Source organism: Argiope bruennichi, chromosome 4, assembly GCF_947563725.1.
Source record: "Argiope bruennichi chromosome 4, qqArgBrue1.1, whole genome shotgun sequence".
Taxonomy (NCBI): domain Eukaryota; kingdom Metazoa; phylum Arthropoda; class Arachnida; order Araneae; family Araneidae; genus Argiope; species Argiope bruennichi.
In genome coordinates, this window is record NC_079154.1 from 129,178,535 (window position 1) to 129,195,305 (window position 16,771).

Here is a 16,771-nt window from a genome sequence, read left to right on the forward strand (position 1 = left end):
CAAATATTTATGTAGCCATATACTCAATTTTGAAATCAAACCATAATTATAAGTAAAATAAAATTTCATAAAAATTTAGAATATGTATTTTAAAGAGATGTTGATGAATCCCACTCAAAATGGAAAAACATGCCGAATCCTCTTTATATTCTGATCATCAGCAAAATCAGGATGAAATATTAGTTATAACAATGAAAAAGGATTTGAGTTTCACTTCATAAATTTTATAGCAAAATACGCTTAAAATATTTATTTATTGATTAAAAATAGGATAAAAAATTGATGCAATTGGGGGGATTTTTTTTTTTTTTTTTAATTTTAAGCTGATGCAAAAAAAAAAAAAAAAAAAAAATTATACCGTAATATTATCAGAAGTTGCGTTTAATTTTTTTAGAATCGTTACTTAAACTTGCTCACATAAAATCAAGTTTAGCTTAAATTTTAGAATGTTATTCAAGCAATATTTCCAACTAAATTCTTTTTCAAATATTATATTAATTGCTTTTTAATTTAGAAATTATTCAGATTATATATTGAATAATATTTTGCTTGCGTTAAACGAAGCAAGTCATTTTTTAAGAACTTTTTTCTAACTGTTTTCTTTAAAATCATTTTTAAATTTTAAATTTGAATTGTCTAAAATGTTTTTATAGGTAACTGATTCATCCTTGTAAATGACTTGGCATTAAGTGTAAAATTACGTACTTGCATCTGCTCTGATACTGTCATAGATTTCCGATCCGATTGACCTGTAGGAAGAAAAGTAATTTATTTTTTTTTGTAACAAAAGATGTCATGAAACCCTTGAATAGACAATGAATCCAATTTGGCATTTACAGGTCTCATATTTACCTGAAAGACTTTCTTCTTCTGTATGAGATCCATCATCTATAAGAATGAGCAAACCAGACTGCCGACCATCTATAAAAAGAAAAAAAGAAAAACACTTTTTTTTTTGTGTGAATTAAAAAGTAATACATTTTTTTTTATTTTGATTACATTCTTCTTTAAATTTTTAATTAATTATTCATAATAATTATACACCATAAAATCTTCAAACCAATGTTGTTTTGTTTTGTTTTTTTCCTTTCAAAATCACAGTCAATCGGCACCAAACACGTGAAATCAAAATTTAGTTGGATCAATCAATTAACTGTATATTAAATTCTAAAAATATTAAAATACTGTCCTCGGGAATATTCAAGTATGTAAAATTTCAAAAATTTGACACAGCAAGCAAGCTGATAGCGAAAAATCGATTGCCAAATTCCCTCTTCACAAACTTCAAATAAAGAAAAGTGTATAAAAAATTGAAATAAGGAAAGAAATAATATGATAAGTATAAATTTTATGTTATCATGCCCAAACGGTTCATTAGTAATCAGCAACCCTAGTATAAACCAGAATCACACCGTCCTTGATTATTTATCATAAATTATTCTACTTGATCAAATTACCTTCTGAATCATGAACTGTGAAACAGCGAGCAGAATCTTTTCAAGAGACTCTTCAAAAAATTTGTAAGTAAATTAATAAAGAAAAATCACAAAAGACTTAATCAAAGTTTTTAATACATTATTTATAATTGAACTCACCTTTGCTTACCCTTAATTAATTCATTTCATTATTATTTCACAAAAAGAAGAAGTTTGCCAAGAATAATTGTCCTTAGTTCCTTAAAAGGGGAAAAAAATTTAAATTTTCCCTGTCCCAAAAAAAGTTGAAAGAAATACAAGAAATTCAGTAACAGTCAAAGCACTTCAATTATTTCATATGTATGTTTTATATCTATATAATTTATTTCGGTACAGTGGGATAGGAACAATACATAGGCAAAACACAGTTGTACACTATGAAATATTTTTCTGAAATCCTTGAATTGCACCTAATTTGCAGAAACTTAAATAATCCTCTCCGATCACACTTACTTTAAAAAAAAAGCATTTTAAAAAAGAACGCTTAATGAGACTTTTTATTAAACTTTTCAATAAGGATAAAAATTTTCAATAAAATTGTGAAGCAGTAGCGCATGGAATATCGATGAAGTAGAATACGCCCGAAGCGCGTATTAACTATTCCTTACATTCGTGAAGATCCTAGAGTCCTTAAATTCGTAAATCCTTACACTCTTGGAAATTCTCACATTCGTAAAGCCTTTTCTTAGTTCACTCTTCCAACGTCATTCGTGACGTAACTACGCAATGCCATTAGTGATAGTGATTTAGCATCATTATGATTCGGCATTTGCAATGGCGGTTCCAAAATTTATACTGCAGTACTAAGCTAGAGGGTTGTTTTTTTTTTCTTTCCCCTAGTAGATTATTTTTCATACATTTTTTCTTTTATTTTGAAAAAGAAAGAAAAGAAGAAAGAGACTGAATGTAAATGAAAAGAGGTAAGCAAAACGTAATGAAAATAGCCATGAATAGAAACGGAAACTAAGACACACACATAAAAATTATAAAATATCGGGGGAATATATATATATATATATATAAACTATTTGTTCTAAATAAGCTGCAATATGATTAGCAATACTATATGATTCGAATATTATTATTAATCGAGGGAACTATGGTGTGCCAAGACGATCATCCAAATGTTTTTTTTCTGCATCAAATACGCAGCTTATTTTAATAAAGCCAAGTATTCTAATTCAATTAAATTTCCATTACAATTTCAGAATATTTTCTTACGAATTATTTATTTTAAATCTGTTTGGAATAAATAAATCCTAAGTGAGTGAGGTACAATTTGCTTTCGTGCAGTAACTGACTCACAAGTGAACAATTTTCAGCTATTATAAGGGGGAAAAAAGCTTCTTTTGTTAGAAATATCAATGTTACATCCCCTTTTCCCTTCATGGAAAAAAGGAATGCCATTGATTCCCCCACCCTTTTGACCTTATGCCGAGGGGATGACATTATATTTTAAACATTTCTGAGTATTTTCATTTCCAGTCGACTCCTATTTCTATTGCAGTTTTTTATTCTCACAAAATATTGGCCTTTTTTTTTCTGAATTTTAAAAGATAAGACAGCTTTAGGTGAAAAGCGAATGCAGTTTTAAAAATTAAAAATGCAATTTTCTCAGTTATGATAAAAATTTATAAATTGACAATTTTAAATGATTTAAAAGAATTTATTCGATTGTTTCCTGAAGATGAAATGATAATTTTAATGTTAATATTTACCATCTATTTAATTTCGTATTAATTTAATATTTTTAAATAAAATATATGAATTCGCTTTTTTAATTCTGTAATAAACAAGGAATATATATTTATTTAAATTCTTGTCCTAGTGTAAACAAGAAATCTTGAGACATATTATTCTCAGAACACATTTAATGGGTTCTTAGGATTGTTTCCAAAGTAAAATAAAAACAAAAAAAAACATTTAATGTAAAAGCGTTCTTAAAATAGATATTAGGGAAAAAATTACGAAAATTTTACTACTTATTTTATGAATTTTTTTCTTTTAAATGCTTTTTATTTATTTTTTTTCTGTAAACAGTATTTACGTTTTAGAAAAAAAATGGGAAACATTTAAGTTCAGTGAATTACATTTAAACAATGAAACAATTTAGTTTAGAAATTTTGAAAGATTATTCATTTTAAATATAAATATGCGTTATAAATCAACGTGTGTATAATATTTTAGTTGTTATAATATTCAAATCATAAATTGTTTCAGGGAATATAAGAACTGTCACACAATTTAACACGAACACTTCATTCCTTTAAAAACAATATGCACAAAAATAACGCAAAAAAAAAGGAATTTAAAAAAATTATTTTTTTGAGTAGTGGAAAATAAGCATTTTTGAATTTTTGCCAACATTAAATATTTTCTAAGCACACCGAATGTCCTTGTTTTGTTTGCTTGTTAACTTTTTTGTTTCGTTTTTTCATTCACCGAGTTTCTTTTTTATCTGAAGGCTTTAAAAAATTTAAATGCAAAGAGTGAATGAATTGAAATATAATTTTGTATGAGCACTGATTTATTTTCATTAAACGAATCACAGGGAATTTTAAATCGTTATGGCTGTAATGTTATTAGATAAATTGTTATAGCTATAAAGTTAAACAGAAACAAAAATGATGTGACATATGAAATCAAATCAATCAACCAATAAGGAGGCTCGAAAATCTCCATGGTTAATACTATAGTTATGTTAGTGTTATGTTATATAGTTATGCGTCCGGAAGTTTAGGAATGTTTAGTGGCTTCTGCATCATATGAATATTAATGTGTTAGAGAATGGATATTATTGTTTAGTGAATATTAATGTACTTTTTAACATATTTACTTGCATTAAAAATTGAAGATTTTATTTTTTATTCACTTTGTTTTTTTATTGGCTCCACGTATATGCCCGTTAAAGCAGCTAAGGAAAGCCAAGGGAAGTTTTATAAACAGACGACTTTAAATATTTCAACTAGGGACTTTTAATAATGGGACACTTGCCCGTCAAATGAAACCATTATTTGCTTGTTGGTATTCAGTTCTTCACAATAAGTACGGAATTGCAACAAATATTTAATATATATATAAAAAATTATGTAAACATTGCATTTTAATCTCCTTGATTGATTGAAATGTGATTTTTTTGGCAACAAAGGCCGTTATCCCCTAACGCCAAAAGAGGGCATTCTATAGATATTAAAAAAATTAAGAGATTTGAGAAGAATCTGAAAATTCTGCATACTAGAAACAGTATTTGAATAAGCGTTTTGAATGAAGATCGATATTAAGTTTTGCATAAAGGTTTGACCTATATGTTGCGTGTTTGGAACAAAACAAGATGATACGTTCACTGTGGTTTTTAATATTAAAAAGTATGCAGTGAGGATAATTGTGTAGACCAAATCTATTCAACAGAGCTGGAGTAATGATAATCCGGGTTAAAATGCGTGCAGTTATGATATCTTCTTTTCTATTTTTGAGAAATGGAGTAATGATGGGGACATCCCCAACAGTTTTTTCATATTTATTATTTTGGAAAATGTGACTCGTTTTTTGTAGTGAGGTTTCCTGATAATTAAAAATTAAATATTCTGAAGCAATCCACTCCAGCAATCGGTGCGACTCCGTGACCATTTTTGCGAGTTCGTCCGCCTCTTCATTCCAATGCCTTGTGTTTAATAGACAGCGAGTCACCTAACCCATGACAAGGAGGTTTGTTTTGCCAGTATTGTTTGAAATATTTAATGAAAATTGCTATTAGGTCGTAATATTTATATTGCTCTTAACGGTGAAATGGTGACAAAAAAAAAAGGAAAAATAAAATTTTTATCAACACGAAATTAATTTAAGACCATATTATTTGTTAATACTACTTTTAGAGATACTGTTCTCCTTAATAGTGTCTTCATAAAAATATTTTTAAACTTCAAATACGGCTAGTCACATAACTCATACTATTATAGAAACCTAACGCCGTTCTGTTCATTGTACTATGTATTTCTCTAATTTTCTGTCAGCTCTTATAAAACTAGAGCTTTGAATTGAAGTATGATTATTTCCCATTCAATATAAAGTTCAACTTTAACGGGAACTGATAGAATATTAAAGAAAAAAAATCATCAAAGAAATTAGAGAGTTCTGTTCATTGGTCTATGCATTTTTCTAATTTTATTTCGCACCCGAAAAGTTTGAACTTTAAACTGAAGCACAAATTATTTAACTTCAGACAAAAGAAGATTCTTTTGCTGAAGCCAAACAGTTTTTTTTTTTTTTTTTTTTTTTTAATATAAGTACAAAAACAGCACTGGAGTTTTATGTGCACTACAGAATTTTTTTTTTTATAATGTATGCATTATCTCACAGAATTATCAATAAAGTTTCTTTGATTCATCATAAAATTCAATTTTTAACTTTACTTTCAAAAGGATTTAAATGATAGAAATGATAATATTTTATTCTGTTTCTATATTTAAATGCACTTTCGAAAAGAATTATGAAGTTTAAATTTTATTCAGTCCTTTGGTCCTAAGGAGTTATATTCAACCAAATATTCTTGAAACTTCAATTTTTAAATAATAATAAAATGTTTTAATCTGTTCGGAACAAATCAGACTGAGATATGAAGTTTTGAATATCACTATTTTAGAAAAACAAACAATTTTGTGATTTTAGAATAGTCAGACGTGGGGAAACTCCGGGGTCTGATTGACATATTATCTTTGAGTTTAAAATCGCGCTTTTTTATAAGACAGAATTATTTAAATTATCATAACTCCCTCAGTTTTAGTCACCATAGAGAAGAATATTTTACTAAATATAACTCTAAGTACTGTGGCTCTGTAAATAAATATGAAATTTGTAATCCAATTTTTATGAAAAGCAGCGTAGATCAATTTTCAAGGACAACGGTCTGGACTGTACAGCGCCAACATGCGCACAATAACAGACATTCATCTTCATTATAAATAAATGTAAAGATAGGTGATAGTCCTATTGCTGAGTTTGTAATTTTTGCCACATTTTTTGTAAAGTTAAACAACTATTAATTTGGCTCATGGAGATGACAGTTTTATAACAACTACTGAATATAAGAATTTATTATCGTGATAAATTCTTATGTTAATAAAAAAAGAAATGCTTCTTTTCTTTAGTATATTGCATTAACAAACAATTTTAATTTATAATCTTTTATCGATTTGAAAAAAAACCATTGCATAATTAACATAATATCAATTTCCAATAATAATATCAAACTAAGAACGTTATGTTATTTACGATAACATTATCTGTTTCTCACTATTTTAGCGAGCATGCTTGCGCTTTATTTTGCCTCGGCCTCCACTTATGATACATTGCACAGTTAGAGAGCAACTAAAACGACGAAAAACATCTGCCACTTGATTTACAAATAATAAATAAAATTGCTTCAATTCCTAAGAATGCGATTCAGCCTGCAAATCTTTCGTCAATATCCACAATCAGCCAGAACAGAATATCAGACTTCTCGCCAGTTTGGCGTGTTTGGAAAACCCGCCACATTCTAAAAATATATTACCCGACAATCAGCATCGCAGCAAACACGTGAGTGTTCTTGTTGACCGCCGTTCCAAAAGCGTTTCCTCTTCTTTGGTAAATAGTAGTCAACATTCTTCGCGTCGTTCCCTCACATATGCCAAATGAGATTTAATAAATTTGCATAAGATGTTGCAACTTCATTACCAAACTGATTATTTTATTTACAAAATTGGAGGATTGCTACAAAATGCGAGGTGGAATTAATTATGCACTGATATAAACAACACTAACTGTATTAAAAACAACACAGTGAAATTCACTACAGGAGGTGAGCTATTCATTACTAGTTTGAAATCGTTTTTGCCTAGCAAAAATGCGCAAGTTCTCGTGAAATCAGTGGCTCACTATATTTTTATAACAACAAATTATAATAATAATTTGCTGTCTCATTTCGTGGGACTGTCTTAGAGTAACTTTGTCAACACTATCATGTAGGCATCTTTAAATCTTTTCGTCTCTTACCCATTTTATTTCTTTTTGCAGCATATTTTCTTTAATTCAAATAAAAGAGCACCCACCCCCGAGGGCGCCTCAGAACACGAAATGAGAAACTTTCGGCATGGTGGTTGGTTCTCGCTGTCCTCCTGGTGGGTACAGAAAGAATGTGGTATTGGCTAGTCCCCTACTGATGACGGGATGTGCCTCCTACAGAAGGGATTTTACAATGGCAGATGATGGTCTACCATCACTCCCACCGATACTGTCGCGATACTTCAGTCTTTCGATTTTTACGTGGAACTCAGGGAGAGTAGAAAAAGTCCTTTGTGATTATTTCAAAAAGGTAGTTATCGGCCATTGAGAAATCAATATTTTTAGAGGCAACAATTTGCCTCAGTCCGTGATTAATTTCCTATATTTTTTAAACTTTTCTTGAAATGCCAATGCTTTACGCCGAGCAATTACTTTTGCACCAAAAAAAAAACGAATTGGAAGGAAAATGAGTGATGTCTAACCTACGAATAAAAAGGTACGAGAAAGTCCATTCGGATAAAAAGACACTCCCCAATCCCTCTTTTAAAAGAAACTGGTCAACGATTATCTGTAAAACTCTACACATGCAGCAAACAAACACTTCTCTTACAATAATGATTTTCGTAGACTAAAATTCTTTGAAAAAGTTCAGAGATGAATTTCGCATCAATAGGCGATGGATTGGGTCGTAAATACAAATGAATGTACTACAAAATGTCATTTTAAAAACTGGCAGGCTCTAATTTGTATGTTGTACATTCCAAAGGCAACAAACACTTATCTATGGAAACTTGTCGCGAGAATATTAAATCCGAAATATTACATATCCGCAAGAATCCGAAAATATTACAGTACAAAAATTATTTGTTTGTTTGTTTGAAAGAGGGGGATTTAGGGATTTTTAGCTACAAAAGCTGTTATCCCAGCGTTCAACAATATGTCTAATTAATAAATTATTTGTACATCCTCTTAAAATTCAAAAAATTACCTATCCAGTGATGCTATTTTTCAATATATAAATTTTTATTCTTAATCAATTTAAAAAAAAATATTTTAAACATATTTTTCCCAACCTTTTATTTCACACAATATAAATATAAAATTTAATCTGCTTATGCACATTACAGGCGCATAAGCAAAATTGGCTTTAATCAAACGTATTGCCATCACGCTGACAAAAGCTCAAATTAAAAGATTAAGTTAACTTTTACTGCCAACTAAACCTAGAAATATGTAATTTTCAGCATGTATCTGTATGAAATGAATTAAGCATAGAACATGATATTTTGTAAAAAGATAACAATAAGAAAAAGTTTCTATGAACTTTTAAAATATGCATTTTAATAATTCAATAAATCCGTAGTATTAAAAGCAAACAAAGTTAGTATTTATATAGGATGTCCACTTTAATCCGGTTTTCTTAACAATTAGTGCTAGGCGTATACAGGCACCTTGCAGTAAAAAGGGTCTAAATGAAGTAAAGAATACTATTTTATGCAGTTTTAGTCAATAAATGTTTTCATGAATTACGAATTTTATGTTTTTATACAGGCACTCAGTTCTATGAGTCATAATTAGTAAAACATTCTGGGGATATTCAATACAAAGAAAAACATTCTTCATAACGACTAAAATTGAGTGAACTATGAGATTTTAAATATTGTTATCTTATAAAAACGCGCGATGTTAAATCATTCATCGTCTCACTAAAAATACTCCAATCAACGTCCGTCTAAAATTACGAAATTATTGTGTGAATACGCAATATTATTAAATTAAATAAAATATCACTAAAGTAGTAATATTCAAAACTATTCAAAAACCAGACTCGGGTCAGATTTGATCGCAAAAGATAAAAATGTTTCTTTTTTTTTTTTTTTTTTCAATTTAAAAGTTAGATTGTTGAGAAGATTTCATTGGATATGATTCCTTAGAACCACGGAGAACTATAAGTATAAACTTTAGATTTTATAATTTTTTCTTAAGTGCAGTTATTGATTGAAATAAAATAAAATATTACTCACAACACTTAAATTCTGCTGAAAGTAAAATTTAAACTTTTATTTTATAATGAATGAGAGAAATTTTTATTTAATAATTTTTTGAGAATTTTCATAAATTATAAAAATATTCGGTAGTGCATACAAGATTTGAATGTTGAAGGGTTCGACTTTTTGTACTCATATTTTTAAGAAAACGTGTTTGGTTTCAGCAAAAAATTTTTTGTATTAATTGAAGTTTCATTACTTCAGTTTCAATTTAAAATTCACAATTGATGGGAACTTGCAGGATATTCGTGAGATATATAGTATAATGAACAGAACCGCGTAAAGTTTCTTTAATACTGACAGTTATATGGCTAACAAAATTTGAAGCTTAAAGCTATCTTAAAAATATTTTGTTGAAGCTATTAACAGACCAAGTTACACAAAATAATTAATCGAAAATTTTAGTGTGAATTAATCTTGGCAAACTAACTGTTCGCTAAAGAAGAATAGTAAATACTTTTACAAAATTCCTAAAATAAAAAAAAATTAAAATAAGTAATTAATCTGTCGATAGAGTTAAAAGTATGTTGTAACGCAAAATAAAATTCATCTGAATATTAAGGGGGGGGGGGGGGGGTAATATCCCTCCCTTTTAATTTCACAATATTATTCTTAGGAATTTTTTTTACACGCTTTCAGATCCAATTAATTGCAAAGCAATGTACTCCATTTTTTTCAAGGTTTTAACTCATTCATAAATCTGCAGCCAGACAAATTTTGTGTTTAAATGCATAGAGTGAGAAGGAAAAATTACGTAATTATTTTCATACTCGAGATTTTGAAATCAAAAGTGAATGTGACACGCAAATAAATTGATAATTTCGGTATCCCATATTGCGTGTTTCTTAAAAATTGCTTATATAGACATTGATTAAACAAATCTCGGAAGTTTGGAAAGGGAAGGGTGAGCGAATCACTTGGTCAGCTGAGTCATGATAAAGAAGCGCGAAAGTTTCTATTGGTTAAATCGACCTTTGAAGAATTAAGATAAGATATCTAATTCTCATGAAAGTCAATGGAAAAAACGACTTTTTTAGGGAAATAGGTCTGCATTTCCCTTTGAAGGATACCAAGAAATGTCTCGCAGTTTTCGCAGGCGCTCTCAATTCCAGAATTAATACAGTCATGACCATTTTTTATTGTTAATTATACACAATATAGCAATAAGAAACTGAAAAAGTTTTTAAAATCAGAATTAATAAATAAAATGAGCTTTATTTTTTGTTTAATGAAGCAGCGACAATTTATTTTATTATTTATTTAACATTATGACTCTAGTTCTTTTCTTACTGAAGAAAGGAAATTGATATATTGATAGAAAATTTCTAAACATTATGGCTCTAGTTCTTTTCTTACTGAAGAAAGGAAATTGATACATTGATAGAAAATTCCTAAACATTATGGCTCTAATTCTTTTCTTACTGAAGAAAGGAAATTGATACATTGATAGAAAATTCCTAAACATTATGGCTCTAATTCTTTTCTTACTGAAGAAAGGAAATTGATACATTGATAGAAAATTCCTAAACATTATGGCTCTAATTCTTTTCTTACTGAAGAAAGGAAATTGATCAATTCATCGAAAATTTCTGATCATTAGGGTTCTAATTCTTTTCTTACTGAAGAAAGGAAATTGATCAATTCATCGAAAATTTCTGATCATTATGGCTCTAATTCTTTTCTTACTGAAGAAAGGAAATTGATCAATTTATCGAAAATTTCTGATCATTAGGGTTCTAATTCTTTTCTTACTGAAGAAAGAAAATTGATACATTGATCCAAAATTTCTAAACGGCAGCAAATCGTAATGCAAGGAGAGAAGAAAAGGAAAGACGCCTCTAAACGAGAGCGCGGGCGAAATCTGTTGAATCGGAGTAAGGTGAAACTCGCCTCTCGCATGATTTCTATTTCGGGGTCTCAAGCGAAGATGCTCAACTCGATGCAAGTGCTTCCGTTCTTTTTTTTTTTTTTTTTTTTTTTTTTTTTTTCCCTTTATTACAAGTGCCATCTTCGTCTCTCTCCTTAATTCTGTCATCCGACCACAAAACACGTTTCTTCCAAGAGAAAGGGAAAATTTATTCGTGGAAATGGTGAAAAGCTTTAAAATATTCCAGATCAAAATCTACCATTACCTTATATTCATGAAATCCCGCCAGATGGAACTTGTTTGCAGAAATTAAAACACTTCTTTCATATCTAATTTTGAGCTATATGTTGTAGTGTGTGGAATTGTAATGGATTGCAATTTCACGGTTCATAATCTGTACAGAATCCGATTTCAGATTGCTATTCCTCAGGTCCAAAATTAGTAAAATGAGAAAAGAACGTTATTTGATACATTGCGTGCTAAGTTTTAATATAAAAGTTTTAATCAATATGATTTCCTTATTTTTAACTAGCTAGTACCCGGTGCGTTGCTGCCGCAGAAGAAATAATTTTGGAAATATTGTTTGAAATTTGAAATAGCAATCTTGTTTACTTAGGAATGATAGAAAGAATGGTATTTATTTTCTTGTCGACAATGAATACATTCATTGAAATTTAAAGATATATAAAGATAATCTGTAATTTTTTTTAAACTTTATTATTCAAATGCTTTAAGGTAGACTATATTTTTTGTTTTTCCGTCTTCAGAAAAAAAAGAGAAAAGGTACATTTTTTGGTTCTCCGACTCGTAAGCATCCAGAATATAACTACAGATGTGAAAAACATGAATTTTTTAGGTTCAATCCGCACACTTGGAGTGATTCACCCTGCGCCTTGTTGATGGTCATCGAGAATAGTGAGAGTCGAATAGTGAATTGCAATTGTTTGAAATCAAAAGGCATGTCGGTGGAAATAACGGGAATGCGTGGAATGAGCACACCTTCTTCACCATTTGACTTCCCGTTAAGAATAGTTGCCCTGATTCTTGCCGCATGTTGGTCTTCTGATTCTGATGCGCGTTATCAGGTAGCACATAAATATTCGATTCTTGCCTCGTGTTGATCTTGAGATTCTGAAGCACTTGAATTCGCAATTTCTAAACTTCACTGCTCGCTTGTTGTTCATCGTTTGATTAAGAAACTCGAATCTGCTTATTTCTACGTGCTGTGCTGGTCGATCAACCTAGTGACGAACGTTTGGGAGGAATATTTTTTGTCGAAGCAATCAACACGATATTCGATTGTATAACCGAATATATATTATATAATAAGCTTGTAAAACCGAGAACAATAATTCTATTTTGTATGTGTGAGATAAACTGAATAATATGTGTGGTTCACCGCGGCCAAAAATTGCGCACGCTAAATGACAATAGGTTCTGTAGATGACTATTCAATAACGAAAAGAAAAAAATTAGCGCTTGCTCTAAATAGTTTTGATTTTATTTCACTCATACTGATTGGCATCGATAATAATTTTATTTTGTTTGATATATGTGCAATTAACTCTGAATGGCATGTGCCATTTGCCGATTACTGTTTGTCTTTTGTCAATCGTTAATTTTAAAATAATGTTGAATAATATAAATGTATGTGGGATAGATTTAACCCCAAGCGATGGCAACACGCATGGTAGTGACATGATGGCGCTCGCTTTTCCCCACTAGAGGGAGAGAGTTCGAAGAACTTCACGCAGTACGAAAAACGAACGCTTTATGATATTGTGATGTTTTAATTTGTGCAAAAGGCAGCCAGCCTTACTTTTTCATTATTTTAAGTGTTGTGCTCTTCGTAAATGTTATGCCAGTCCCTTTAAATTTTAATTAAATAATATTTTAAAACGATCAAATTCTTATCATTATTGGTTCTGAGATTAACACTCAAACCCGCATGTATGAAACGATTTGTTTGTAAATTTTATTGTGTTCAAAATAAATGCTAATAATTGTACTATGCCTATATCCTTCGCACAAGTGAAAGCAATAAGTTGGCACAGTTTTATCTCAATCGGTTAAACGGTATGGCAGCACATAAAATACGAACAAACAAAAATGTATTTTTATATATTCGATTACCATTATTAAATATTCACTCTAAACTGACATGAATCCACAGTATAGATCTGAAATACACAAATTCTGGACTCAAATAATATTTGGATGATAAAAAAAAATCCTTATGTAAATAATAAATAATAACTTAATAATAAATGTGCTCACCTTCTGCAGACATTCCTTGCATGGTAACATCAGTCATAGTGCCACCTCCTGTTCACAATAACATAACCCATTATTATAGAATTAAATTATTATAAACAATTGAACTTATATACAGAAAACTATAATATAAATTACATATAAAACTGCATCTGTGAGACGTTAAAAGTATTTCACAGTTATAAAAACAGTGATAATAAAATTTAAAAGCAAAAAATAATAATAATAATAATAATTTAATATAAAAGAAAATGGGTGGATTCTAAACATTTACTGAAATTGAGAGAAAATACTTTAGCTTCAAAATGCAATCGGGGAAAAAATATTTTTCCTCGCACTTATTTGTTTCCGAAACTGGATATTTAAATATTTTTAACTTTTAATTTCTTTCAAATCTTACTAAGTTTTTTAATCGAAACAAATATAATCCTTAAAAAAATCTTAATTAATCCTTAAAAAATATTCTGAATAATTCCTAAAGCAAAAACTAGCAATCGGAAATTTTACATAATGATACACGTACTAATAAAACTTAAGCTTAATAAGAGTTTTTATTTTTCAGCAAAAGTTAGGTAAATTAATACAAATGAAAGCAGGAAAAAAAAATTAATGTTTATCTTACTTTTTAAATAAAAAATATTTATTGCTTGATCAGTGCTCGAATAAAATATATCGCCATAAATGAATCATGTGTGCGAAGAGTATTTGAAAACATGAGATTGAACTTGGAATCAGATGTAATATATAAACATTCAGAGTTCGTATTTTTATTTGCCGAATGTTTCTATCAATCAGCGAAAAATTGAATAGCATTTTGAAATTGCTAATAGTTTGTTGTTAAATAAATTAAATTTGAAGAATCGGGAATAGATTCCATAAATAATAAAAGTGTCCGGTATAGAAGTAATAAATAAATTTAAAAAAAAACTAACTGAATAAAGATGGCGTGCATAAAATAATAAACTATTCATTAAATAATAAACTATTCATTAAATAATAAACTATTCATTAATCGAATGCTTTCTCTTTTTGTGAGGTAAAATGAATTTATTTCAGACATTTTTGCCGCCACAATGTTGGGATGAGGAGGGGGAAGGACTCATGCCGTAAAGCTTGAAAACGAATTCTTTGTTGAGATTACAACTCTGTTAAGATGGTTCTATTCAAGTTTTTTAACTAACATAAATTTAACCAGACAACTGTATAGGCCTCATCGAAAAATGCATATCTAAATTGTGTCGCAAAAATTTTGCAATATTTACAATTTATAACTCCTGACGAATAAACTCGTCATAACTCATATTGTACATTTTCCATGACGATTATGCTGGAGAAAAACAGTTAATGGGTAATAATCAATAAACTACCTCTATATAGTTACATAATCTCCAGCACAGATATAGATTTTATAAAAATTCGGAATATATTCATGCACTAAAGTTTCGTGCCAAATTCTTTGTTTTAATTTTTTTTTTTAAATACAGTATTCTGAACTAACAATCTTCATTTTATTTCAAACAAATAGTTTTTAATTTTAAGAAAATCAATTTGAGGTTTTATTTATCATAAAAAGTATATAATGTTTGAATCAACATTCTACTCGCAATTTTTACATTTTCAATGACTGCGGCACTGACTGTTCAATTATTTTCATAAATTTAATTCGTTGAAAAAAACACAATAACGTACGTTTCATAAAAACGTAATAATCTTATCTTCATAATAAGATTCTTATGAAAGCGTACCCTAGTTGAATCTTCAATCGTGACCTTCGTATTCAGCTCTATATTAAAATTTTAAAAAATGATAAAGTAGTAAATTAAAAATAGCTGTTTAATGAACAATAAATATGGAAGGCTCTTTCTTTTCTTTTTTATTGTAATGATATATCATAAAAATGTTAAAGCCACATAAAAAAAAACCCCTTTAAATTAGAAATTTGAATACTTATTTATATGAAAATTTGGATACGTTAAAAAAAATATAAAAGCAATAAGTTGATCACGTCAAGAGAGGACTAAGTTTGCTGACGTTAGTGTTTTTGGCAGAGCCGGCCTTCTCTATAAAAAGGCCTGAGTCCAGAAAACATTTGGGAACCTAAATTTTTTGTTTAAAAAAAATTACTAACACGAAAATATATATTACTATTGCATGTTTATTTAATGCATGAGTTTGTTTATGCTATTAATTACTTCAGAAAAATTATAATATTTCACAGTTTCTTTTTCGATGCTTAATATCGCAAGTGCATTTAAGCATTCTGCACACATGTTTGACCGAAGACAATTCTTTATTAATTTTAATTTGTTAAAAGAGCGCTTCGCATTCTCTAAAGTAACTGGCAACATAAAGAAAACTTTTAACACATTTAGAAATAATTCATTATAATTATTATTTAGTATATACTGCAGTATGTTTTGTGTGTTATTTACATTCCTTTTATTCGAAAATCAAATTCCGTAGCAAACCAATTTCCTAGATAAGGTTCTTATATCCATCTTTATCATAAAACTTTACAAAGTTTTTGGAGCATTTTTGTAATTTATGTTTTTTCTAACGTTTCTATATCATTAATTTGACATTTTTTAAATCTATCTTCTGTCTGAACATTAATAATATCAATATCAGTATTAAAAAAGTAACATCTAAATTCCTCCGGTTTTCTATAACTTCATCTTCTTCTATTTCGGAATATTATCCTTTTTTTTCCGCATTCATTTTACAGGAAAATATTCTGAAACTATTCAAATTACTTACTATCACTTTTGCTTGTTCTAAAAACGTGTCAAGTTTTGTTCTTAGCTTTTGGATTTAATTTTATTGACTAAATTAACTTAAACCAATCAAGAACGATAGCTTTTGTTTGAAATAGTTTATTAATAGAGTTAATTTTGGATAATATTGCAAAATATATTATTGCCATACTATTAACATAAAATAAACGCATTTCTTGTATTAAATCCAATTGACTTATCGCTCCGGATACCACTGTATTATAGTTATTTGCATCAATAAATTCTTCTGGGGCATTAGTAGTTGTTCAAAATGTGTATACTCTGCTTTAACCG

General features: G+C 28.9%; 1 protein-coding gene across 1 annotated transcript in view; it reads right to left on the reverse strand.

Moving 5' to 3' along the window:
• The window catches only part of LOC129966881 (obscurin-like), a 291,121-nt gene that overhangs the window by 256,440 nt on the left and 17,910 nt on the right, over positions 1-16,771 (reverse strand). Inside the window, exons 4-6 of the mRNA XM_056081489.1 lie at positions 13,707-13,754; positions 853-921; positions 706-749 (exon numbers count right to left, since the gene is read on the reverse strand). Of these exons, the coding sequence (XP_055937464.1) occupies positions 706-749; positions 853-921; positions 13,707-13,754 (161 nt within the window). The remainder of the gene's footprint in view (positions 1-705; positions 750-852; positions 922-13,706; positions 13,755-16,771) is intronic.